We start from the raw sequence: 27,194 nt of genomic DNA, 5'->3' as shown, positions 1-27,194 counted from the left end.
CAGCCCCAGCAGCTCACCTTGCAGCAGCGGGCTCCACAAGTTGCTAGGTGCTCTCCTTCTGTGGCCAGAGCAGGGAGAACAAGCGGTCTGGTCCGCCCCTCAGGCAGATAAAGGAGCCAAGCAGGAAGCCCTGAGGGCCTGTTCTGAGCATCACAGGCTAGGCCAGTCTGGTGGCAGCACTTTTTGCTCCCGGCAGCCTTTGGGGCAGGTGGCAGCCAGATACCGTGAGGCTAGGGTTCGAAGTGGGTAACTGGTACCCTCACCCACCCTCTCCTCCCTCCTCCTGGTCTTCAGCCCCCACCCCATACTTGCTTGTGCCAGCCCTGCCCCTTGTGCCTGCTCTCTGAAGGGGTCCTTCTCCCTCACTGGCCTCCCCAGGGTACTCAAATGCCACATCCACCATATACCACATCATACAATGTAGTTCTCTCTACTAGTATATGTAATATAGTTCTCATCATATAACTGAGTTCTCTATTCAGCCTTAATCGGGCAAATAATTCTAAATTAAAAAATTTTCAGACTATAGAAAAAATAACTCCCTAATTTAAGGGATCTAAGTATAATCTCAAATACGCACCTCGGATTAACACAGTTCCAAAAAACCCTACATATCAATCTCACTCATAAAAGATACATTCTATGTCAGAATGGCTATCATCAACAAATCAACCAACGACAAGTGCTGGCGAGGATGTGGAGAAAAAGGAATCCTCATGCACTGCTAATGGGAATGCAATCTGGTGCAGCCACTGTGGAAAACAGTATGGAGTTTCCTCAAAAAATTAAAAATATAACTCCCATTTGACCCAGTAACCCCACTTCTAGGAATATATCCCAAGGAATCAGAAACACCAATCAGAAAGGATTTGTGTACCCCTATGTTCATAGCAGCACAATTTACAATAGCTAAGATTTAGAAACAAAATAGTAAAAATGCCCATCAGCAAATGAGTGGATTAAAAAACTGTGGTACAGCTACACAATGGAATACTACGCTGCTGTAAAAAAGAAGGAATTCTTACCACTAGCAGTAGCATTGATGGACATGGAGAGCATTATGCTAAGCGAAATAAGCCAGTGGAGAAAAATAAATATCACATGATCTCACTTATTTGTGGAATATAATGAACATAAATTGAAGAACAAAAATAGATCCAGAGACAGAGAAGCTTCAAACAGACCGTCCAACCTCAGAGGGAAGGCAGGGGTGTGTGGGGACGGGGTAAGCGATCAACCAAAGGACTTGTATGCAGGCATATAAGCATAACCCATGGACACAGACAGTAGGGGGTGAGGGCATGTGCTGGGAGGTGGGAATGGCCGGGGAGAGGTCAATGGGGGGAAAAGGAGACATACGTAATACTTTAATCAATAAGGAGTAAAAAAAAAAAAAAAAGATACATTCTAAATAAAGTGCCAATAAATTGTACCCAAAAGTATATCAAAAGAATAATAATACTTTGGCCAAATAGAGTTGTTTTGAAATGCTATTAGTATTTTATTTTATTTTTTATTTTTTTATTTTTATTTTTAAAATATATTTTATTGATTTTTTACAGAGAGGAAGGGAGAAGGATAGAGAGTTAGAAACATCGATGAGAGAGAAACATCGATCAGCTGCCTCTTGCGCATCCCCTATTGGGGATGTGCCCGCAACCCCTACTGGGGATGTGCCCGCAACCAAGGTACATGTCCTTGACCGGAATCGAACCTGGGACTCTTGAGTCCGCAGGCCGACGCTCTATCCACTGAGCCAAACCGGTTAGGGCGCTATTAGTATTTTAAAAGACACCATATCGCTCCGCTGGCGTGGCTCAGTGGTTGAGCATCGACCTATGAACCAGGAAGTCACGGTTCAATTCCCGGTCAGGACACATGCCTGGGTTCTGGGCTCGATCTCCAGTGTGGGGAGTGTAGGAGGCAGCTGATCCATGATCCTCTCTCAACATTGATGCTTCTATCTCCCTCTCCCTCTCTCTTCCTCTCTGAAACCAATAAAAAATATATTTAAAAAATTTAAAAAATATTAAAAGTCACCATAACAAAATGTTTATTATTTGGTGATATCTTTTAAACAACTGGATTTTCTCATTCTGGAACAGAATCTACATTTACTTGAGTTTTCAATACCTTTCAATAATATTTCCTATTTCCCTAAAAGTATTCTACATCTTTTGTTCAGTATATACGTTTCTGCCTTTTATCAAGTTGCTATTTATCTATTCTCATTTTGCTAAGTGTTTTCTTTTAAATGAGTATTGAATTTTTTCAGAAAACACTTTATCAGTTGAAATGACCATATAGTTTAAAATCTCTTAATTGCTAATACGATGATTTACATCAACAGATTTTCTAATGTTATATCATTGCTGGGATCAATGCCTTCTTGTTCCAGACGAATGCAGGATTAATCTGTTAATATTTTATTTTAGAGCTTTGTATCTATGTGTTTTGTGTCTAGTTTTTTCTTGTGCTATTTTTGTTAGATTTTAGTAGTAAGGGGATGTTAATGTTATAAAATAAGTTGAACAACACTCCCCTCCACCCCAATGCTATCTATAGCACAACTTCCATCACAGAAAAGTTGACAAGTCAAAATTATGTGGCTTGATGGCAGCGTTCTAGGGATAAGGGACAGCATGAGCAGACACTATAGGATTGAAGAGTAACACTAAGTAGGTTTGGCTTACTATAGGATCGAAGAGTAACACTAAGTAGGTTTGGCTTAAGCTGCTAATTAACCTTCAAAGTACACCTCCACGACCCAAATACTGATTTACTCCTCATTTTATTTTTTAAATAATTTTTTAATTGATTTCCTAGAGGAAGGGAGAGGGAGAGATAGAAACATCAATGATGAGAATCATTGATCAGCTGCCTCCTGCACGCCGCCTACTGGGGATCCAGCCTGCAACCCGGGCATGTGCCCTTGATCGGAATCAAACCTGGGACCTTTCAATCTGCAGGCTGACACCCTATCCACTGACCTAAACCAGCTAAGGCTACTCCTCATTTTACATTATTTTCTTATTTAACTCATTTTACATCTCAACCTGGGCTTCCTTGTCTGTGACGTTTGTTTGCCTGGAATGCTATGATAGCACATCCAAATCCTACCCACCTATCAAGGAAATAGCCCAAATGTCCACAAAAACTTCTCAGATCCAATTGAACGACGTTTGAATTCACTTACACTACAACCATTTATTGTTGACTGTTGTCTTGCCTACTTCTTAAGCTCTTGACACCTGTACTGGGCTGGGCAGTGTCACCCCAAAAATTCATGTCCTCCTCGAACCTCAGAATGTGACTTCATCTGGAAACTAGTGGCCCAGTGCAAGAAATTCGTGCATGGGTGGCTGTCCCTCAGCCTGGCCTGCACCCTCTCCAATCTGGGACCCCTCGGGGGATATCCGACTGCTGGTTTAGGCCCCGCAGGACCTAAACCGGCAGTTGGACATCCCTCTCACAATCCAGGACCACTGGCTCCTAGCCTGCCTGCCTGATTGCCCCTAAACACTTCTGCCTGCCAGCCTGATCACCCCCTACCTGCTCCCCTGCCAGCCTGATTGACACCTAACTGCTCCCCTGCCAGCCTGATCACCCCCTACTACCCTCCCCTGCCATGACCAGCCTCCTCTGCTGGGACCGGCCTCCTCTGCTTCGCACGGAGTCGCGGGACCCCCAGGCCTCACTGCACAGTGCAGCTGCCAGGCCCCACCTCCGCTGTGCACGTGGCCATCTTGTGGTGGCCATCTGGGCAGCCATCTTGTGATGATGTCGTGCGCAAGGGCTACCTAGGCTTTTATTAGTATAGATAGGGTCACTGTAGATGTACTTAGTGAAGGCCAGGTCATACTGGATTAGAGTGGGCCCTCGATCCAACAGGACTGGTGTCCTCTCAGGAGAAGAGACAGAGTGAAGAGGCCAAAGAATGCCAAAGATTGATGGACGCCACCAGAAACTAGCAGGAGGCAAGGATGGAATTTACCCAGTTGCAGAGGAAGCGTGATCCTGCCAACACCTTCTTTTCGGATTTCTAGCCTCCAGACCTGTGAGAGAACAAGTATCTGTTGTTTAGGCCACCCGGCTTGTGACACTTCCTTATGGCAGCCTTAGGAAACTAGGCTATGATGCTTCTAAAACAAGGAGCATGATGTTTCTAATCCGTCTTCCTGGCCCCACAGTGGAGTGGACGGCTACGTAGGTGCTATGTGAAACCAGGCAACCAATGGGTCCGGGCTGCCTGTCACTATGTGAGCCAATGAAGCAGAGACAGGGTTAAAATAAATCAAATACGAGTGTTTATTCCAATACTGCCGGCAGTGTGGGAGAGCAGCAGGTCACCCACAAAAATCTGCTCTGCCTCTCCCTGTAAACCAGCTGCTTATATGGGGGAGAAGAACACAGATTATATGGGAAAGTAGGCACTGTATAAACATGACAGGTTACAAGTCATGCGGGCTGGGGGTTGGGGGTCGCAGAGGGCAGGTGCCCGCGGGCACTCTGGGACCGGATTACAGGCAATGGGGACTGGGTGCCTCTGGGGCTAGATTGTTTCAGCCCGGGGGCTGTAAATCGTTCCATAATGACAGGCAGTTCTCAGGACAGGAGGATGGACTGCATTCCCATGTCAGCTCCCATGTCCCAGGGCGTGCAACTCCCACCCAGGTTAGACTGTGCTTTCTTTAGTCAGAACAGAACCATCACAGTTAACAGGGCATGACTAATATTTATTTTATTTCTTATAACTAACCAGAGGCTCGGTGCATGAAATTTGTGCATTCGGGTGGGGGGGGGGGTCCCCTCAGCCCTGCGCCTCTCACAGTCCAGGAGCCGTCAGTCGGACGCCCTTAGTGCTGCCACAGAGGCAGGAGGCTCCAGCCACTGCCTCACCGGCGCATGAGCCCGCTTCTGGCTGAGCGGCCCTCCCCCTGTGGGAGTGCACTGACCACCAGGGGGCAGCTCCTGCATTGAGCGCCTGCCCCCTGGTGGTCAGTGCGCATCATAGCACTGGTGGTTCCTGTTCCATCAATTTGTACATTAGCCTTTTATTATATAGGAAGGAGAGCCGAAACCGGTTTGGCTCAGTGGATAGAGCGTCGGCCTGCGGACTGAAAGGTCCCAGGTTCGATTCCAGTCAAGGGCGTGTACCTTGGTTGCGGGCACATCCCCAGTAGGAGATGTGCAGGAGGCAGCTGATTGGTGTTTCTCTCTTATCAATGTTTCTGACTCTCTATCTCTCTCCCTTTCTCTCTGTAAAAAATCAATAATAAAAATAAAAATACTTTATATAGGAAGGATAGCTAGTCCCCAATATTATGTATATTTCTGCCCCTAACATACTAGTCCCTCCCTTGGCAAAGGGAGGAGTGAGCTGCCAGCAGTAAGAGTCCAGAATAACCTGGCGCTTAGGGCGCCTGCTGACAGGATTGTACAGCCAATGGTCAGCAAGAGATGGGCTTTCTTTTTTTGTTTAATCCTCACCCGAGGGGTGGGGGGAAAGAAAGAGAGAGAGAGAAACATCCACCTGAGACACATCTTATTGGTTGCCTCCTACATGCGCCCCAACCAGGGTATGGAACCTGCAACCCAGGCAGGTCCCCTTGACCGGAACTGAACCCGCGACCCCTTGGTGCGCGGGCCCGCGCTCTAACCACTGAGCACACCAGCCAGTAGTGGGCATTCTTTTTTTTTTTAAATTGATTTCAGAGAGGAAGAGAGGGATAGAGAGATAGAAACATCAATGATGAGAGAGAATCACTGATGGACTGCCTCCTGCATGCCCCCCACTGGGGATCAAGCCCGAAACCCAGGCATGTGCCCTTGGCCAGAATCGAACCAGGGACCCTTCAGTCCGCAGGCCAGATGCTCCATCCATTGAGCCAAACCAGCCAGGGCAGTGGTGGGCATTCTTACAGCAGCTTGTGGGGCTACACGGATATGCAAAACACAGAAAAACTAAAAGCAAGTGGTAGGCGGAGCTAAGCACGAAACGGGCCGCTGAGGGGAGGTCGCCTCGAGAGGAGGAGGGAGTTTTGAGGCGATGGAGCCTCCAAGCCGCCCTGCCGGGCCCCGCTGAAGGGCTCCCGGCCCTCTCCCCACGCCTCACACCCAGCAACATGACCTCCTGTCCGCTGTCCCTCTGTCCGAGCCCCGTGGGTGACACTGGCCAACCTCAGGAAGAGCGCCCGCCTCACTCCGTCTAAGCCCGCGCGCCTCCTCGATCCTCTACGTCATCACGCTGTTCGGGGGGCGGGACTTCCTCCCCACGCCCCGGAAGCGGGGAAGGACTCTTTCCCGCGGTGAAGAAACAGGGCTTGCGATGGAGGTCAGATGCCGGAGGGCTGCCTGCGTCTGTCGCGTAGAGTAAGGCCGCTCTCTGGGCACTCGGCGGGGCGGGTGACAGCGGCGTCCTCGTAGGCGGGCGGGTTTCAGGGGGTGCGGCGGGGACTCCGAGTTTAGGGGAGGGGTTGGCGACACCAGCGAGCGTCCTAACTCATCCTAACTCATGGTGCTCAGCTGTCTCGCCCTCTTCTGAGAAACGAGCCGGTAGCGGTGGTGGGGAGAGGCGTGGAAGGGAGAAGTACGCAGAGTAAAGTTTAATTTTAAAAGTTCAGTAGATGAGCTTCGTATCGGGGATACCCTGTGTCGTGTAAGGGATGTGACGGGGGTTGGGGGAGGGGGGCGTAGGGACCCAGATGTTCTGAACCTGTGACTTCTGGAGGCATCAGCATCTGTCGCATTAATTTGGACGAGGAAGAGGAGGTCCATTCTTGGTGCCTAGGGAGTCTGTGGCTGGTTTCTAACCTGTAAATTGTACGTAAGACGATGTCAGATATCTTATACCTTTCTCCATAGCTCTATTCTTTCTTTTGGATAGTGCTTCTCTTGTTCTTTTTTTTTTTTTAATCTCACCGTCCCTCTCCCCCCCTTAACTGGATGGAAAGGAAGAGCAAGGGTAGGAATCTTTCTCAGGGGCGGAGTGGTAGAACAGGTTTACAAAGAAGTAATGTTTATACTCAGTAAATCCATCTCTAAAAACCAAGTTCCTGCTTTGTTAGAAAGCACTCGGGGTGCCCGGCTGGCATGGCTTGTTGACCTTTGAACTAGGAGGTCACGGTTCGATTCCCGGTCAGGGCACGTTTCTATCTCTCTCCCTCTCCTTTCCTCGCTGAAATCAATAAAACACACACACACACACACACACACACACACACACACATATATCTATATATATATATTTTATATATATAAAATATTATATATATATATATATATATTTTTTTTTTTAAAAGCACACTGGAGCCCTAGCTGGTTTGGCTCAGTGGATAGAGCGTCAGACTGTGGACTGAAGGTTCCCTGGTTGGATTTCAATCACCGGCACTTGCCTGGGTTGTGGACTCGATCCCCAGTAGAGGGCGTGCAGGAGGCAGCCCATCAATAATTCTCATCATTGATGTTTCTAGCTCTCTCTCCCTTTCCCTTCCTCTCTGAAATCAATAATACATATATTAAAAAGCACACTGGGGAAACCTCAATTTTGTTTGGTGGATGCATTATATTTCCCGGTGGATGCATTATATTCTTGCCTCCAATCCAGTCTGTTTGAATCTAACAGCTTCTCCTACGCTCCTTTCAAAGGAGAGTCTCACATCTAGGCTTAGGAATGAGCATGAGGGGCAGCAAGATTAGAGTCCAAGTTCATACTACAAGGAAAAGATGCTGCCTGGCTGGAGTTGTCTTTCCAAATCCTAAATTCTTTATCTTGCATTTAGATTCATTAACCACTGATTGCAGGGAAGCAGGTATATATGAGAGTTCAGGTCTCTTAAGTAAGCTTGAAAAGGATAGGTGGCCATTCCATTAAAATCCTAACATGCTAGGACAGTGTTTTATTTATTTATTTTTAAAATATATTTTATTGATTTTTTACAAAGAGGAAGGGAGAGGGATAGAGAGTTAGAAACATCTATGAGAGAGAAACACCGATCAGCTGCCTCCTGCACACTCCCTACTGGGGATGTGCCCGCAACCAAGGTACATGCCCTTGACCGGAATCGAACCTGGGACCCTTGAGTCTGCAGGCCGATGCTCTATCCACTGAGCCAAACCGGTTAGGGCTAGGACAGTGTTTTAAAAGCTGGACTGGGTCGTGTTCTTCTGGAGACTAAGAAAACAGAGTCCTTGAAGTCAAGCTGACTCGGCTTTCAGCCTCCTACATTAAAAGGTAGATAGAACAGGTCTTGTTTGCAAAATAAATTCGAGACCTACTGATCTACCAACAGCAATTACGCACTTTCCATGGTCATATTATAAGATAGCAGTGGTAAGTTTATAGCTTAGAAAGGGTGGAAGACAGGGGGAACCCAGGAGAATCTACTGTACTCATTGATAGGAAGTGATCAGAAATTGGGGACGATTAAGAAAGGGGGAGAGGACCTTTCCCGTAATGTAGTATTGAGTGGGTCCAGGAAGTTTTCTGGTAGCTAAACCTCCCTGGATAGAGACCCACATGCCCATGCAGTTGCTCTGCTTCAGAAATAGTTTATTGAATGTGTATGAGTGATTACATATCATTTGAACCTGCAGGAAGTCACTATTAAGCATACACTTTTCCAAATGAAAGGCAATTTCATTATACCAGAAACCGATGTCATTTTATATGCCAAGTCTCACTAACTTTCCAATCCCACGTAGTAAGGGTGATACTTATATTCTGAGTATTCTGAATCACTAAGCCCATGTTAGTTTATACCAAGATTCTGTGCTTTTTCCCACATATTCTCTTTCCCTTTTGTTGATGGAAGCCAAAGCTTATGTTAATAACTACTCAGGAGTTATAAAGTGGTAGATTTTGATGTCTTTTATTTCAATTACCCAGTGTCAGGAATTGTGGCTACAGTGATCTGGCATTTTTTTAATCTTTTTTTTTTTTTTTTTTTTAACAGGTTGCAGGTGAACATGGCCTTGAGGTAAATCCTGCCCTTGTTGAAGTTTAGTTTCAGCAGATGATTTCTGGCATTTTAAGGAACTGGATTATTTTACAAGAAACAAAAGTTTTATTTGCTTCTGTCCTAGACTTAATTTTTCTTCTTGTAGAAGATGAGAAACAGTTTAAACAAAAATTCTTTATGGTAAATAATTATGATGCTTAAATTAAATGGATTTTAAATGTCAAAGCCACTTGTAGATGGTTTTATTCTTGGTCAAATAAAATTTTACTAACCTCTAGGTGTCAAGTTTTTATCCATTTTAACCACGTTCATATTGTTTGCGAAGTACACCATAAAGCCTACAAGAACCCTGAATTCAACCCGACCTTATCTGTGATATCCTACTTCCTACTCCATAGTTCCTGTTGCAGTAGCTGAGGACATTTTTCAGTATACATATAATCTCTATATAAAAGGCTAAGCGACGGGTAGGTATGATGCGCACTGACCACCAGGGGGCAGACGCTCAATGCAGGAGCTGCCAAGCAACAGCAACTTTGTAGAGTGCCCCCGTACTCCAGGACCCCTCAGCTTTTGGCCCGATCCCCACAGGCCAGGCCGAGGGACCCCACTCACTTCTCAGATGCCCTTAGCCGTGGCGCAGCCCCAGGTACGGCCGGCGGGACCACCAGCTACGGGAGGTTGGCTCCAGGGTGTGTCTGGCCCATCTCGCCCTGCCCCATTGGCCACCTTCTAATTAATTTCCTTTCAATGTGTACAAATTCATGCACTGGGCCACTAGTTAAAATTGTTGACAGTTTGAAGCATCTTTGTGCTTATATGGGCTGTACTGTGCATGTTTCAAGGTAGTGATCCAGGGCAGGTGTGTGTGTGTGTAAAGGTGAGTTGTTAATTCAGGAATCTGAGCTGCTGTTTATAACAAGAGGCAGAGTTGAGACAGGAGATGAGAGGTTTCATTGTGTCCGACTTTGAGCGTGCTAGAAAACACAAATGTTTTAGAGTGAAAGATTTTTAAGTTAACACAAAATCTTAAGTGATGAGGTGAGGGACTGTCGTTCAGAGAGGCATCCATGGGGCACTAAATGGCTTCTGAGAATTGCTTCACAAAAAGAATCATCTACTCTGCATCTTGACCCGTAAGCTTGAAAATGCTGTGTGTGCAAAGCTTTTGGTGGCAACTGGAAACCAGAACTGGAGAGCCAGGAGTGCAGCCAGTGGGGCCGGGCACTGCGGTCAGAGAGCGGCATGAGAGCAGCGAGGCAGAGTGCCCCAGAGGCGCTGGCTGGGGACCACTCTGCCCCCAGGCTCAGCTTTGCCCGTTGGGCTGATGTTCTCTTTTAAGAACATTTGCTGTACGCCATACACGGCTGTGCACGCTCACATTTGTCATGAAACCTCCCAATCCTCTGAGACAAGAATGTATTATTTTTTTTTGTTTTTTGAAACAGATGCTCTGGAAGAATAAGTGACTTTTCTAGGGTTCGAAGGCAAAGGAGCTACAAAGTAGCAGTCACATCTAGGTCTTGATTTCCAATCTGGTTCTCTTTACATTAAGGGACACTCCCAGAATTAGTTACAAACACTCTTATTTTTTACAGGGATGCACACATTGGTGACGCTGACAACTAAAAGTGCCTATTCCCCCACCCCAATAACACAGTGAAAGCACATTCATGTGCAGGCGTCTGTGATACGAGGAGGTGGGTAGTGTAAGTAGTGTTCCACTTTCCCCAATCTTGCCATCAAGCCACAGGTGCCCTGTTCCATCACGCTGCCTCCTGTCCGGGTTCTCCATCTGCAGGGCCTTTGTTAAATTTTGAAAGAGCCCCATCCTACCTCGTATAGAGAACAGAGAGGTGGAAGAGCAGTGGTGACACAAAGAAAATACTCGTTTATTCAAAGGTACTTGGCGTCCACCCCTCTGTTAGCCCTTGGGGACTGAGTGATGAACAAGATACACTGTTCCTGCCTTCCTGGGATTAGACACAGAGGTCATTTCACGATTAGAATGGGGTAAGTGCTATGAAGGAGGAACAGGGTGTTATAAAGAATCTAAGTTTGCATGGCTGGTGTGGCTCTGGTTGAGCGTCGACCTATGAATCAGGAGGTTACAGTTCGATTCCTGGTCAGGGCCCATGCCTGGGTTGTGGGCTCGATCCCCAGTAGGGGTCATACAGGAGGCAGCTGATCAATGATTCTCTCATCATTGATGTTTCTATCTATCTCTCCCTCTCCCTTCCTCTCTGAAATCAATAAAAAAATACATATTTTTTAAAAAAGCCCTGGCCGGTTTGGCTCAATGGATAGAGTGTTGGCCTGCAGAATGAAGAGTCCCAGATTCAATTCCGGTCAAGGGCACATGCCCGGTTGCAGGCTCGATCCCCAGTAGGGGGCATGCAGGAGGCAGCTGATCAATGACTCATCGATGTTTCTCTCCCTCTTCCTCTTCCTTCCTCTCCGAATAAAAAAATATATTAAAAAATAAAAAAATAAGGAAATAAAGAGTGTAGTTTGGAGAAGCTGCATCACAGTGCTAACTACTGGGAAAACAGGAGAGGACACACTGCTTCCAGTTCTCTGTGGACACCTGCCTTCTCAGGTCTGTTCTTGGCTAATGAAATGTCACGAGTGAGCTGGGGATGCTGTAGCCCCTGACACTCCTGCATCTCTCCCCCAACCCCCAAGCTCTGTAGGCCTTAGAGACTCAGATACTTTGCATGAACACAGACCAACACACGTTGACAAGCTGAAGAACTGCTGAGTTTATTTAGTCTGAGCCCTGACTTTACAGCCAGGCCTGGTCATGACTAATAGCATCACACAGGTCACAGGACAAAACCCAGGTCAGGGAAGCGCGTGCCAGCAACCAGGCTGCCGGGTAACAACACGAGTCCAAGTTGTGCTGCTGGGTGCATGGTGCTTGACTGCTGAGGCGGGAGTGGCTGAGGGAGGGTGGGTACAGAAGACGGAGAGCAGGGCACCAGCATGGTCTAGTAGAAAGTGACGTGCTTTGGCACTGAAATGCCGTTGTGTATCTTCAGACACCCAGGCTTTTCCAAAGAAAAACAGGGATGCACAAACTGGTGAAGCTGACAACTAAACGTGTATAGATGCTGAGAAATGTCCACGTTGAAAAATGATAATTTTGAGTTTTCATAGTCTAACAGAATGCCAATCTTCTTTGGGGAAACTGTGATTCTTATATCTGGAGTCATCTTGTTGTGCAGAAATTCATACTTATGTCTAAAATACATAACAAATTTTCAGAAATTCTGTAGGTGGGTTGTTTTCAGAACATTTTATACAGCTTTGTTTAAATACTCCTATGATTATGTTTTATTTTTTTATTAAAGACTACCAAGGTAACAAGCCATTTCTACAACTATTCTATCTTTTCTAAAATTAGTTCTAAGTAACATACATTTTAAACTTTGTTTTTGAGCAACCTCTTAACCTAAGAAACTTACGTAGTATTATAAGCTCACATTGCACCCACATTTGTACAGACATAGCACATGTTTTAAACTGTTGGGTTTTGAGGTTCAAACTCCTTTGTAATAAGGAGATTGGAAACAGGGAATGTCGTGGCCTTTGGTACACTCTGCACGAGTGCTCTAAGGCACCCAATTCTGAAACTCAGAGGGCATCCGGGGGCCTGTCACCGGTCAGTGTGACACGGCTCCAGCCGTATCCTCTGTGCTTTGAAACCAAGACCAGACACAGGGATCCCCTAGCCCTGCCACCCGCAGACGTTTGAAGAGCTGTGTGCCAACATGCTGGTCCACGCAACTGGGAGGAACACTGAGAATACAACCCAGATGTGTTAGACGGCTGGCAGCGAGCCCTGAAATGTCTAAGGCTGTTTTATAACACGCACTGTAGGCCTTACTCCGTGTGGGAAAACCTCTCCCTCTATTCGTTCAAAAGCCAATGCCGGTCTCGGGTACCCAGAATGCTTTACCTTGGTGACGCCCACGTGTGCCTCATGCACCAGGACAGGCAGTTAGCGCCCAGGTCTTCCTGCTTGGGGACGTCTTCAAAGGCCACACCCACCGTGTAGTCCGACCGCTCGTCCACCTCCACCTCCCAGTAGTGGCGCCCTCGGACCGGAATCAGGTTTCCCATGACCGCGACGCACCTGGTTTAGAAAGTGGAAATACATGTGATTGAGGTGACCAGGCCTGGCCGTGCAGGTGAGTGGCACTGACTGCTGGGTCAGCCAGCAGGTGGTCTATACGAGTGGAGGCCCTGTGAGCACCTCACCTGTAAGGTGGCACACCCTGAGCTCTCCAGGCTCGCCTGACTGATGCTAGAGGTGGTTTCTTCCTCCCACGGTGGCCTGGCAGCGTGACCCCCGTGCCAGGGCTTGGTGGGCTGCCTCCTCCAGGGCCCGCAGCCCAGGGTAGGACCTCAGAGGCCACGACAGGTCCCTTCTGCCCCCACCAGCCTCTCCTCACCACCAGGCCCCTAAGCCCCTATTTCTGGGATTTCTTTCCCCCTTCAAAGCTGCATCTGTCTTAATCCGATTTTACTGAATAACAGCGTATATTAGGGAGGTCCACAGAACGCTCTAGTGAGCGGTGGAAACGGGACCTACCTCGTAAAGCGGGTGCTGCTGGGGGGCGGCGCCCTTGTGGGGGTCTTCCTCTCGCTCCGGACAGCTGTCAGCCCGTCTTCAGAAATGGTCAGCCAGGGATGGCAGGTCTGCTCGTTCAGGCGGAAGTAGCTGCCTGTAGGGGAGCAAACCCAGGTGGGTATCAGCAGCCAGTCACTCCTGTCTCTGCATCGCCGCCACACGGGCCCAGGGAGCTCTGCACATCGCGCCCTTAGCTTCCGGAGTGTTCCCTCCGCCTGGACCTCCCGTGATAACCCTTGTGCTAGTGGGGACGGCAGAGGTGCCCGTTAGCGCAGTAGGTCGTGCGCCAGTCTCATAGTGGGGATGGCAGTGCCCAGGTATTGGGCGGTGACTCAGCTAAGCACTTTGCAGGTCTCCTCCCATTCAATCCCCACAATTACCCTTCGAAACAGGTGTTATTACTTCCATTTGTAGATATGAAAACTGAGGCAAAGGCGGTTAAGAAATCAGCTGGCAGATGCTGGTACTCAAGGTTGACCCCCGAGCCCCTCGGATTCCGGAGGATGCTGGGTGTGGACGGGCATCTCTCACCCACAGGGAGACAGGAATTGGGGGCACTTTTAATGATCAGTTGGACAAAGGTCAGCAAAATTCAACATCCAACTTTCAAATACAACAGTGGGGTTCCGTATAGCCACCCCCAAGTCAGAGTGAAGGGGTACAGAATAGATTTCATAAAAAACTATTTAGTAAACACATCCATTATTTACGGACATCCTGTCCATCTGCCGTGCCTGTGCTGCTGTGGCTCTGGGTGCCGAGCTCTGCACGGGGCACTGGCCGGGTGGCTCTTCCCACCCCTCCCAGAGCCAGTCCAGCTCATTCTCCATTACCGTCTCAGCCGAATTCTTTCCTTAACTTCTCATCCTATCACCTCTCATCATCTCAAACCCCAGTTCAAGCATCGCCATGAAGCTGTCCAGTTACTTTCACAATTCGATGCCGCTGGGAACGTCACCTGCCGTCTGAGCTGACCGGCGAGAAGCAGACAGACGCCCTCCCAGCAGCTGACACGCACGTGGCCTCACAGCCTGCTCCCTAGCCTCAAACAAGCACCCATGGTTTTTGCTGACTCATGTTCTTTTGAATTTTTCACAAACATATTCTTAAAAAGTTATTTGAACACATTAATTCAGAGACAACTTTATGATCAGAGCTGGCTGTACCCTTCACTCTGCTCTCTTGTACTGCAATAGCCAGAGTTTGACATTTCAAAACAGGAACTCAGAGCAGGAAATCCAAGGGGCACGCCAAGCCAAGGAGGCCCCAGCACAACAGAAATGAAAACACGGGCCCTGAGCCGGCATGACACCTCTCACCTCAGGCGGCCACTTAACTTGTCTTCCCATCTACGGAAGGACTGTAAGTGGGGACTAGTCGCAGACCTCTCCTCCTGGCACCGAAAAGAGGACAAAATGACCCAGTGTCCCTCAGTGACAGATCCCGGTGGAGGGAACATTGTCTCCTGAGCCCCGGCTCCCTGCTTCTGCTTCTCACAGGCACATGACCAACCGCCTGAGCTGGACCTGCTCGGGGAGGGACGGGAGGAGTGCAAAGCGCAGCACCCAGAGCCAGAGCAGTGAGGGACAGCCGTGCCCAGAATGTTTCCAGTGCTGGCTGTCCCACTGACTCAAGACTTGGACATGAGATGTGACAATTCGACGACATGATGATGGCAAGTGAGAAGGGGGAGGGGCTGGACTTGGGGATGTGGGCACCCACCAGGGCCAGAGAGGGCCTGGGAGGAGGTGGATGGCCAGGTTTAAGTGGGCCTGAGGGTGGGGAGATGCACCACAGCAAAGGGCTCCTCCTGGAATTTCATACAGACCCACCCCCGGGTGGTGTTCAGGCTGAGACAGGAGGTGTCTGGGCCACCCAGGTCCAGTGTGACAGGCTCCAGCCCACCCGAGGGGCGTGGGGGAAACCTGGAGTTCTTGCTCAGGCAAAAACTGCTGTGTGACTCAGGCCTCAGTCTCCCACCTGTAAGGTGAGGCCGCGGGGCTCTGAGCCCCTCCCAGCCTGGTTTGCCAGGCGTTCCCGTCTGTGAGCCTGTGCTTATTCCCGTGAAGTCTCAGCAGCACTGGGTCTGCCATGTGGCCACTGCGGGTCCCAGAGTGTGGCGGGGGGCCGGGGAGGGGGGGGGGCACAGACCTGTGGTGTGCACTGTGGCGGGCTCGCTTCTTGCGCTGGGGCCCCCCACGTTGAGGGCACGCACGTAGATCGTGTAGCTCTGCCGGGGCTGCAGCTGCACCAGGGACTCGCAGGTGGGGATGCCCACAACAGACCTGGGCAAGGAAGCAGAGCCGCATCACTGCGAGCCTACCCACCAGGCCTCTCTTTCTTTTTTCTTAGTCTCCGTAGAGACCGTCAGTAATTGCCAGTGCCAACTACCAAGTCGTCAGGCAGGGTATTGGGAAAAGGCTTCAATTAGCAATACCCGCGCCTCGGATAAACCTCATTGCCACTGTGCAAAGCTCAGGCCCCCCTTTGGAACCAGGGAATCCCTGGTTCCCACACAGCCTCCCACCGCGGACACCATGCTCTCCATACACTGCACTCTGACCTGAGTCTGCCTCGTGCCGTCGTCCTCTCCCTTTTCCACCCGCAAGGTGGGTTTTAGCTCCACCTCACACTGAGCCGTGTGGCTGCCTCCCAGGAGCATCCTGGCATCCATGGTTCTCAGACCCTGACCCTCCCCTCCCTCAGGTCTCAGTTTAAACATCTGCTGGGTCCTGAGGCGTTTCCCACCTCCACCCATTCCTGTTTCACTACAGTCCTTTCTCATCAGAGAACATTTCATGCATTTGTTTTGTTTCTTGTCTGTCCCCCACCCCCTCCCCGGACTGCCAGCTCCTTAAGGGCAGGGCCCTGGCACCACCCGGGCCCATATACTTGTTGAATGAATGAATGGTAAACCTTTGGGCTACAAAAGGAAACCTGAGGTTCAACTATTTATTCACTCATCGTTCGCTCATCGTTCAGCTTCAGTAAAGCATTCCTGCGACTTCTCACGAACACTAAGCACATTCTGAGGGTCTCCCATTCTGACCTCCTCTGCAGACGCCTCACATTTCCTGGGCTGTGTCAGGGGCGAGACCTCTTGTGCCCCAGCAAATGCCCCTCGGGACTCACTCAGTCACGCCCGAGGCTCCCGGCGTCTCCGCCTGGATCAGCTCCACCGTGTACGAGTCCACAGGATTCAGGTTCCCAGACTCCCAGCAAACCAGCGCAGCCTCCTCACAGCTCCTCACCTCTTTGCTCTTTATAACGGGGGGAGAAGGTGCTAAACGCAAGGAAAGGGAGAGGTGAACCACCGTTCTGTTCACACCCAGTCGCCTGGTCCAGAGCACGGACAGCATCACAACCACACTTTCCACAGGACATTCAGGACCATGAAAAGCAAGCCAGGTGCCGTAGACTGTGTGAATTTCAGCAAATTCATGTGCTGAAACCTCCCCAGTGTGATGGCATCTGGAGTCTTGGGGGGAGGGGTTGTCATGAGGTTGGAGGGGTTATTATAGAAGAGAACAAAAGAGCTCCTTTGTCCCTTTCCTCACGGAGGACACAGCTGCCTATGGACCAGGACGGGGACTCCCATCCCAGAGTGTGAGAGGTGAGAGTCTGGTTTCTAAGCCGCCCGCTGGTCTGTAGTTCTGTTACAGCAGCCGGAACAGGAGCCAGGAATCCCTTTGGGTGGACCTGGACTGGAGGAGGGCTGCGAGGTTCAACCGGCCCTGTGACTGAGAGTAGCAGTGCTTTTTTTTTTTCTTAAAATATATTTTATTGATTTTTTTATAGACAGGAAGGGAAAGGGAGAGGGATAGAGTGTTTGAAACATCGATGAGAGGAACATCGATCAGCTGCCTCCTGTACACCCCCCACTGGGGATGTGCCCGCAACCAAGGTACATGCCCTTGACCAGAATCGAACCTGGGACCCTTCAGTCCGCAGGCTGACACTCTATCCACTGAGCCAAACCGGTTAGGGCAAAGCAGTGCTTTTTGACCTTTTGAGACCAACTACGAGGAAACGTCCCTGCAGTATCGGGCATGTGGATTTGGTGTATTAGATAAAAGGAAAAAAATACACAGCTACCCCCGTCCATCCAAATGAAATCAAGATCCCGCCACACCAAGGAAGCCGTGACCCCCGTGTGCCTCGAAGGAACAAGGGCTCCGGTACCTGTCATGTACACTGCACACTCGCTGGCGGGGCTGAGACCAGCCCTGTTCTGAGCTGTGACCCGAAACTCATACTGAGTATTTGGCACAAGGTTTGCCACTGAGCAGTATGTCTCCTTGACGGTCACTGTAGACTCTGGAAAGAAAAGAAAGAAGAATTAACCCTAAAACAGGCCAGTGGCTCCTATTCATTGTGCCCTCGCTCATCACTGCTTAAACTCATTCTTACTTTTCTCAAGAATGCCCCTCCTTTGCCGGTGCCTGGGCAGAACCCTCCTCTCCTTCGGCACTCAGGACCCTCCCCTGCACAAGGACCAGAGCTCTAGGCAGGAGCCTGGGGACTGGATCCTCATCCTGGTGCCACTATAACTCACGCTGTCTCCATGGACAGCTCACTTCTTTCTGGGTCTCAGTTTCTTTATCCACAAAATGGGTGTCTCCAAGTCCCTTTCCCACATTCTCACTCTGACCCCATGTATATAGGGGGTCAGACCCCTGCCAACTGGCCGATCCGATTCCTTCAGATGCTTAGCGGGGCCTCCTCTGTTGCCTGACCCTCTCCGCTCGGCAGGAAATGGCTTGTCTGTTATGGGGGGAGGCAGCTACCCAACCCTCCACATCAGTCTGTTCCATTTCCCTGGGAAGAGGCTGGATCAAGAGCTGCCCACAGCCCTAGCCGGTGTTGCTCAGTGGATAGAGCATCAGCCTGTGGACTGAAGGGTCCTAGGTTCAATTCTGGTCAAGGGCACATGCCCAGGTTAGGGGACATGCAGGAGGCAGCCGATCAATGATTGTCTCTCATCATTGATGTTTCTCTCTCTCTCTCCCTCTTCCTTCCTCCCTATAATTAATACAAATATTAAAAAAAAAAAGAACTGCCTACAGTCGAATGGGGGTCTACAGTTTCTCCCACACAGGGCTGCTCCGAGGATAGCCAGCCGCCCTCACAGGCCAGGCCCTGCTAGGACCCGCCAGCCCAGCTGGGCCTCCTCCAGCAGGGGTGCCCCACCTCCTGCACACACTGCAGCCAGAGCCTTGTCCCGAGGACAATGCTGACCGCACCGTGCAGATGCCCTCCAGACACGTCAGCCTGGCCCGTGGTCCCCCAGTCAGGCCCCGACTTGCCTTTGGAGCCCTTTCTACCTGCTCACCTGCCGGCATCACAGCCTCTGGGTAGTTCCCAGATGGCGACCGCTCCAGGGCTGTGTGAGCAGATTCATCCCCTCCCCTCCCCCGACTGCCAGGAAGGCAGGGCATCTGGAGCGTGGCTGCTCCCGGCAGAGCCTCACCTGCGGGGTCCGTCCCAGGCGAGCCGTCCCGCACTGGCCGGTAGGACAGCTGGTAGCTCTCCACGGTGTCATCAGAGTACAAGCTCCAGCAGACGCGGACCGAGGAACCCGTGGCTGAGTTGGGGGCCTGCGGGTTTATCACCGGGGCAGAAGGAGCTAGAAAAGGAGAAGGGAGGAAAACCAACACTGATGAGGGGGCCTAAGTAGATGGGGTGGGGCGGCCCCTTCTCAGGACCACTGATCCCCCCATGGGCTCCCATGGGCTCAGGAAATGGACGAGGGAGCCCAGAGTGGACAAGGATGGGAGGCCAAACCTCCCGACCAGGAGCTGCAGGCCACAGCCAGCGTGTCCCTTCCTGCTTGGACAAACCCGCACGAGCCCGGGGAGGAGGGGTCGTGACAGGGACTCAGGCTGGCGTATGGTCTGCAAGTCCTGCCCTACGTGTGGTCCTCTGCCCCTTCCATACCACCCGGAGGGGCGGGACAGCAGGACTCAGCACTGCTGTCTAAGAATGGCCCTGAGACTTATGACTGAGGGCCGGTATTCCGGTTTATGGTGGCAGAAAAACCTAGAAACATCCGACATCCAAGAGCTGAGAATTAAACAAACACGGTTTAAAAAATGATGTTGCAGAAAAATGTATCCCTTATCACTGAGAGAGAATATACATCATAATTATTTTGCTAGGAAGAGCAGATTACAAAGCAGAATGACTCCATTTTTATCTTTAAAAAATCTGCGTAAAAAACACACCTAAAAGGAGATATACAATATTGTTCACAATGTTGCTGGTGTTGGTAAGGAGGGAAGGTGAGCCATCAAAAAAGCTGAATTCTAGTACTAGTCTCAGAAGTAATTACAAGTAATAGGTTTGAGAGCTACCTGGCACCTGTGACGTGCTGTACATATAGGACCTCATTTAATTCTCACCCTGTCCCCACGAGGCATTATCACGCCCATTTTACAGACGAGGAAACCAAGGCTCAGAGTGGTTAGGTAAGTTGTCTAGGGTTACACAGCCAGGAAGTGGCAAGCTTGGGCTTCTTGCCCACTCCACAGGATTCCAAAGCTCATCTCCTAACCTCTATGCTGGTTACGGAAATAAAACTCAGGCTCCTTGTTTGGTGAAGGTGTTGATGAAGTGGGGCACGCTACGATGGAAACTACTTCGAGGCTTCCCTGAGCCAGGTGTTGGCACCCCGGAGAGGGAGGGCGGGCACTCAGCTAAGGAGGTCAGTCTCTGTTCTCACCCTTACAAGCCATGAAGACAGAAACATGAAGCTAGAGGGGAAATACTTTTCTAAGTCTTCGTGTTATTTCTAGCCATCCACGTTTCTACCTCAACGCTCAGGGAACGGAGGTGCTGGGACGCCCCGCCCGGGGGAGATGAGCACCTGGGATGGTGTTGATGGAGCCCAGCAGCTGCTCCACGTCAGAGAAGTCCAAGGTCTGGTCCTCCAAGGCAGGCTGTGCGGAGATTTCCACGTCGGTTTTTGTTTCCAGGAATTTCCTGAGTCTGTTGGTATTAAAAGACATGCTAGTAAGACGGGAGAGGCATCCTCCTCAGTGTCTCTTTAGTGTGCTGGGCCACTAGTAACACATGAAGAGGGTTTTGCTGCTTTTTTTTAATATATATTTTTATTAATTTCAGAGAGGAAGGAAGAGGGAGAGAGAGATAGAAACATTCATGATGAGAGAGAATCATGGATTGGCTGCCTCCTGCAAGTCCCCCACTGGGGATCGAGCCCACAACCCAGGCATGTGCCCTTGACCAGAATCGAACCTGGGACCTTTCAGTTCGCAGGCCGACGCTCTATCCACTGAGCCAAACCAGCTAGGGCAGGTTTTGCTGCTTCGATGGCTGACCTAGCAGGGCACCAATGGGGATGGGTGGGTCTGGTCTGTGTATGAGGGGAAAGGAGAGGGGAGACATCCACTAAGCCCCAGATCCACACCCTCTGAAGACCCCTCCAGTGCTGACCTGGGAGCTCCCTTCCCACACCACCCCCAGCCCCAGACGTACAGACTCCCTGGGGTTCCCTCTCCACAGGCCACATGCCCTCAGCTTGCCCACCGTGCAGTGGGGCTCGTGGGTCTTCTTATACCTGCTTCCTGGCAGTCACAGGCTTTGAGTGGCAGGGGCAGAATTAAAACCAGATCTTTTGCCTGCACTCATGCTATTAACTCTGACACTATTAAACTTTGTGTTCATGTTGTTTTTAAGACACTGCCCATTGAACTTCCTGTATGAGGAAGGTGGGTCCTAGACTGGTTGGACACCCCAGGTCATGGGGGAGCCGGAGTGAACGCCTGTCTGACTCTCTGATGTGTGTGCTTTCTGCAGCGCACGGTCTGGTCCTGGCACAGCTGGGGACTCTCTGGATCGCAGCTCCTCCAGGGGTGCTGGCTGGGCCTCACCACACACTCCCTTCCAGCCCTGGGATTCTGAGGTTCGGTACCAGAGGGTCCCTGTCACCCCACACCGTTGTTCTGAAGCTGCCAGGGTCCAGCCCCAGTGGTCCAGGGGTTCCCAAAGGTGTGGACAGAGTCGGCGAAGAATGTTTTACACGGAGACAGCGTTCAGAACTCTCTAGCTCTCTTTAGTCTCCGTGGATCTTCCTGTGCCTGGCTGAGGCCACAGAGAAAGATCCTGAGGCAAGCTGAGCCTTTATTTTATAGTCAGAGGTAAACAAGGTATTGGTTTCCATAGTTACACTGTTCTTGTGTGTTTCACTTGTTTTTGTTCTTGCTGCACTTCCCCCAGCCCATTAGCTTCCCAGATAAGATCTAGGGGGCGTCATAAGGTCAAGCCTAAATATGCCAAGAGGACTGTGCCCTCTAAGCTGGGACTTGTTTGTGACTTTGCCAACAGGTCAGTCCGAGGTTTAACCCTATAGCGGCTCCCCACATGAAGCCAGCACTATTATTTAACCTTAGGGGTTCACACAAAAGCTGAGACTGGGAGTAAACCACCAAGGAACAGAAGAAGAAAATACACGTGAGAACAAAAGCATTACCTGTCAGCCATAGCCACAGCATCCTAAAAAGGAGGAGAAAAGGAGACAATATGAACGTATTCAAAAACCTGGAAATTAGTAAAGAGAAAAAACCCAGCCATATCCCACGCTCTAACGCAGCCCGTGTAGTTCCTTCCACACGACCTTTGCACATTAACGTTACGCAAGCACTTTCCATGCTACGAACGGTCCCTGGGCCATCGATGGGAAAGACTGCAGAGCAGTTCCCTGCATGGGAACTGCATCGTGTACCTCACCGATCTTCTACTGTTGGACATTCTGGTTGCCTCCCATTTCTCTCCATCATAAACAGCAGTGGGAAGGACTGCCTCACGTGTCTCTCTCCCCACCTTCTGGATTATGTCTCGAGATGCAGTGGGATTGTGGGGCGAGGGGCCGCTGGTTCAGGTCTGAGCACTGAGGGCTCTAGAGGTGCCTTCCAACCAGCTTTCCAGCTCCAGTCACAGGGCCCTCACCCAAGCACGGCTGGAAGGAGGTGCTGCTGGGCTCTGCGGGACCACGATGGGCTTAGTCAGCGTGGAGGTCACTCGTGACCAACAGGAAGCTCTAGAGGCCCAAGGCCCCTCCCCCACATCCCGGACACAACTGTCAGGAAGGGGACCGACTCTGACTGAGGAAATTCGCACAGCCCAGCTGCAGGGGGCGTGGCATCAGGTTTAATTAGATTTCAAGGAAATTAAGAAATGGATCTTTTTTTTTTTTTGGCACATCTGAGTTTATGAGGTAAGATTTATAATTGTTGTACTTGTGACCGTGACAGTGGAGGTGACTTTTTTATTTCTTTGTTTTGTTTTGTTAATCCTTACCTGAGGATATTTTTCCATTGACTTTTTAAAAAATATATATTTTATTGATTTTTTACAGAGAGGAAGGGAGAAGGATAGAGTTAGAAACATCGATGAGAGAGAAACATCGATCAGCTGCCTCCTGCACACCCCCAACTGGGGATGTGCCCGCAACCAAGGTACATGCCCTTGACTGGAATCAAACCTGGGGCCCTTCAGTCCGCAGGCCGATGCTCTATCCACTGAACCAAACCTGTTAGGACTCCATTGATTTTTTTAATGTTAAACTTTAATTAACAAATATGAATAATGCTGTACACATAGATTTTACATAGCTTCACAACATTTTTTGTTAATTCTCACCCGAGGATATTTTTCCATTGATAATTTAGAGAGAGTGGAAGAGAGAGGAAGACAGAGAAACATCCATGTGAGAAAAACTCATGGATTGGTTGCCTCCTGCACGCCCGACCAGGGCCTGGGCTGGGGAGGAGCCTGCAACCAAGGTACGTGCCCTTGACCGGAATCGGAATCGTATCCGGTCCGTAGGCCAACACTCTACCCACTGAGCCAAACCGGCTAGGGCTGGAGGTGACTTTTTAAAACTAGACAGCCTTCCTCCCAGAGCTCCAAGAGATGGCCAAGAAACTCAGAGCACTTCTCTGGCTCAGCATAAGGAAGAGGAGATGGGGGGACAGACCTCCAGGCAGCCAGGACAGGGGAACAGGGGCCCTGTGTCACCTGAGCCATGGTGGAGGGAAGGGGACAGCTGCGTGTGAGCCCACCTGGCCGCTCTCGGGTGACAACCCCCTGCCATGAACAGCCTGGAGAACCAAACGGGTGCTGACCGTAAACGTCGATTCCAACCCCTCCCGGCAGAGAGGGGCCACCGAACCCGCTCCCGCCGTAACTGTCACGTCAGCGCATTATTTCCTCTCGCTTCCGACTGACCTTTATGAAGTCCACCTTCTCCTCATGGCAGATCTCCTCTACCGTTTCCATGAGCTCCTTACAGGTGTCCAGGTTTTCTCCACAGCTGACCAGTTGTCCATACAAGGCCTCCAGCTTCTCTTTCTTTTTCTCCACTAGAGCTTGTATTTTCTCTTCGTATTTCTGAGCAAGTGTTTCCAAGATGTCATTGTAGTGGGACTCAAAGTTCTGTTCCTGTCTTCCAAAATTCTCCTGCAGGACAGTGGGCCTCAGTCATCATTTCAGTGCAAGAGGTGTGTCAGCTAGTCATCTGGGGCATAAACACGTATCTACCCAGAGATGTTTTATTTATTTTTTAGTTTTTTAAAAATATATTTTATTGATTTTTTTACAGAGAGGAAGGGAGAGGGATAGAGAGTTAGAAACATTGATGAGAGAGAAACATCGATCTGCGGCCTCCTGCACACCCCCTACTGGGGATGAGCCCGCAACCAAGGTACATGGCCTTGACTAGAATCGAACCTGGGACCCTTCAGTCCGCAGACTGACGCTCTATCCACTGAGTCAAACTGGTTCGGGCTACCTAGAGGTGTTTTAGTCCCACCCCGGCATCTTATCTCTTGCCAGGATGCTGGGTGGATGCAGGGGTAGCTGGGACCAGGAGTCTCCAGCTAGAACCGCAGGGATAATCCTAACAAAAACACTGCTTTCTCTCCTGCAGCATTTTGCCATCCTCCTCCTCACTCTCAAACCACCCACGTTTTCCCCACCTCCCATCACCATGACAACCAACCAAGGCAATTGATCATCAGTGCTGAGTCAGCCTGCCACTGGAACCTTGGACCTCAGCAAGGAGATGTTTGCCCTGGGAGATTCCCACCTGAGCTCTCGACATCTCAGGACCCTCGCCTCCACTCTTTGGTGCGTGGATTATAGAAATACTAGGACCACAGATCTTCATATCAACGAGAGAAGCTTGAAGGGAAAGGGCAATAAGGGCTGTGGCCACATGGTGCTAACAGATGAGGAAAGGCAGGAAGGCGAGGGAGGGTCATGACAGTACTTATCCTGCAGCACAACGGGTGAGAAATGACCAGAGCATACCAACCCCTCGTCCCCAGGAGAGATCTGCGGCTTCTGACTGATGCCCTCCTCATCAGATAACATTTCCAAACAAGAGGATCAATCCTTCACGGGTTGTTTATTGAGCACCTACTATGTGTATAAGACTTGCTCCGATGGCAGAAGAGAGGGAAAAGCAGTAGAGGCCTCCCCGGTGCTGAATGTAAAGGGAAGAGCTGAGTCCCCTGAGGTGCAGATACGCTGACCTGAGAGTGAGCTGGCCGTTCAGAGTGCAGGCAGTTTTGTCCCTCCTACTGAACTCTTACCCTTCCCACCACCAGCCTGTGCTTATAGGGGAAGGACTTACCCTTCTCTGTACCTTCCCTAGGGCATTAGTGCCATAGCTCTCCTCCCTTTCAAGATTAGGGGTGAAGAGAAATAGACCTGGGGCTTTAACTCGTACAAGGTGCTCCTGTTGGTTCAGCCTGAGGTGCATTAGCGAAGTAGAGCATCCACATGAAGGGAGGGGAGACGGGAAGCCCCAGGTCCTCAGTCCTGGTCTACTCATGAGGACGGCACCACAGCTGGTATCTATACTGCGTACCTACGGCACACCCAGGGCTGTGTGAGTGTTTGGGGACAGACACGGAAACTTACTGATCTTATGAGAAATGGGTACCAGCTGAGAAAAGGAACACTCATCAATGACAGGATGGGGGTCTGCAAAACCTTGTCAAGGTCGGCGCATGCAAGAGTCCCGCCTTGTAGTCAAACTGGAGATAAAGAAGCAGAAGACACAGCCTCCTCACCAAGAGCTTATAGTTCTGTGGGGATGCTGCCAGGTTAATTGGTTCCATGAGGTATATGCCCAGGGGGTTGGGGGAGGGCAGGGGGCAGGGGACAGGGCAAAAGTGACACCACGTGCTCTAAGAACACAAATTCTCCACCTCATACTGGACACGGCTGCTGCCCCGGATGGTGTTGGACGAAGCAGCATGTGTCTGACGGGCTCATCTTCGTGCTCTTACCTCCACCGTGATGAAAACCTCCTCTAGGTGACTGGCAAAGTTTTCCATCTCAATAATCTGCTTTTCCAGCCTGTACATGTTTTTGTGAATTTCATCCTATCAAACAGAGGATCGCAAGACGTTAATGCTACATCCTTCCTCCCCTTCTGCGGAAGGCACGTGAGAGTTACTCCCGGCCTGATTACTTGAGCAGATGCAATGGCAAGAGAAAGAAGAACTAGCGAGAGCCGCTTACCTTGGCGCTTTCCAGGGCTTTACTGAGGGGGGTCACCTCGTGCTCTTTGTGCTCATCCAGAACCTTCTCCGACGCTCTTATTGGAGTTTTGCAAGTGACACAGAAGACGTCAGGAGCTTCCTCCTCGTCCTCCTCCTCTGGGATGACATAGCACTCGTACTCCTCGCTGGCCCGGCCGTGTGTGTACCTGTAGGCCTCCCGCAGATCCTGGCACTGGCTCTCAGAGCCCCACCCTCCGAAGCTCAGGTCTTCAGCCTCTGCTGCCTCTCCACTAAGTCTCCAGTCTCTCTGCTCCACGGCTGGTTCTCTCCCCGCCACCATGTAAGCAGGATATTCCGAAACCTCTATCCTGGGCATGTTTTCGTTAACAAACTCGTCCCCTAATTCATCATCATCTTCGAGTCCATATAAATGGACAAGTTCATCCACTTCCTCTTCGAGGTCTCTTTGAGACATACCTCTTGCGGCCCCTCTTGGCTCACTGGTCATTTCAGCTCGGATGACTTCTCAGCCGACTGTGTTCTTCCAGGAAGATCTACAGTCTGTCTCCAGAGTCATACGGACCTAGGGGATACTAGCAGAAGTCCCTGGGGCAGAAGACCTGTCCTGTTCTGGCCCCTCCCCGGCTTCCTCCACCGTTGCCCTGGCAGCCCTGGGCAGCACCTCTGCACGACAAGGATCCTTCCTGGACCGTGAGCAGTGGATACCCTGGGTCCTAGAACACAGAGAAAAGGGAAAACACTCGTTTCTGAGAGGATCAATGCAGGAGGTGGTCATCAGATCGGGCTCACCTCATTTCCAATTTTTAAAATCTTCTGAACAGCTCAGTTGTGGGTTTATCTTGAGATCATCTGTAGAGAGATGATATCGTGAAAAATTTTGAAAAACATGATCCATCCACAAAAAAATGATCATTTTGTTAGAGAGCAGCTTTTCATTTATGATGTCACACAAGCACGCTGTGGCGAGAGGGCTCATTCCCTCCCCAATTATGTTACGACCAACGCCAAATTTTACACACAATCTCCTCAAAAAAAAATGAGGGGGCT

The 27,194-nt window shown here is 50.1% G+C and overlaps 1 protein-coding gene, 1 long non-coding RNA gene, 1 other non-coding gene and 1 pseudogene across 10 annotated transcripts in view; 2 read left to right on the top strand and 2 right to left on the bottom strand.

Annotated features, from left to right (window-relative positions):
* The first annotated feature begins 6,280 nt into the window (after positions 1-6,280).
* On the top strand, positions 6,281-9,235 carry LOC106695008. The gene is made up of 2 exons (XR_001346098.2): positions 6,281-6,372; positions 8,955-9,235. It is a non-coding gene; the product is annotated as an uncharacterized LOC106695008 (long non-coding RNA).
* LOC111823949 lies at positions 8,167-8,293 on the top strand. Its single transcript, XR_002827055.1, has one exon.
* Positions 9,236-11,698: 2,463 nt separating the features above from the next.
* The window catches only part of LOC102428248 (fibronectin type III and SPRY domain-containing protein 2), an 18,815-nt gene continuing 3,319 nt past the window's right edge, over positions 11,699-27,194 (bottom strand). Inside the window, exons 2-14 of one of the 8 annotated variants that reach the window (XM_023746923.1) lie at positions 26,146-26,860; positions 25,911-26,006; positions 23,842-24,072; positions 22,085-22,107; positions 20,462-20,583; positions 19,067-19,222; positions 17,779-17,913; positions 16,729-16,879; positions 15,748-15,881; positions 13,999-14,127; positions 13,558-13,690; positions 12,922-13,098; positions 11,699-12,203 (exon numbers count right to left, since the gene is read on the bottom strand). In XM_023746923.1, coding sequence (XP_023602691.1) covers positions 11,951-12,203; positions 12,922-13,098; positions 13,558-13,690; positions 13,999-14,127; positions 15,748-15,881; positions 16,729-16,879; positions 17,779-17,913; positions 19,067-19,222; positions 20,462-20,583; positions 22,085-22,107; positions 23,842-24,072; positions 25,911-26,006; positions 26,146-26,634 — 2,229 coding nt within the window. In that variant the 5' untranslated portion in view covers positions 26,635-26,860 and the 3' untranslated portion in view covers positions 11,699-11,950. Of the gene's footprint in view, positions 12,204-12,921; positions 13,099-13,557; positions 13,691-13,976; positions 14,154-14,254; positions 14,996-15,747; positions 15,882-16,728; positions 16,880-17,778; positions 17,914-19,066; positions 19,223-20,461; positions 20,584-22,084; positions 22,108-23,841; positions 24,073-25,910; positions 26,007-26,145; positions 26,861-27,194 lie in introns of those variants that run through there. The other 7 variants (XM_023746924.1, XM_023746925.1, XM_014448105.2 and 4 more) reach the window with 7 other exon arrangements.
* Positions 15,949-16,072, bottom strand: LOC111823948 (annotated as a pseudogene).

Source organism: Myotis lucifugus, unplaced genomic scaffold (assembly GCF_000147115.1).
Source record: "Myotis lucifugus unplaced genomic scaffold, Myoluc2.0 scaffold_765, whole genome shotgun sequence".
Lineage (NCBI taxonomy): Eukaryota > Metazoa > Chordata > Mammalia > Chiroptera > Vespertilionidae > Myotis > Myotis lucifugus.
Note: the sequence above shows the minus strand (reverse complement) of the source record. Positions and strands in the feature narration are given on the sequence as shown.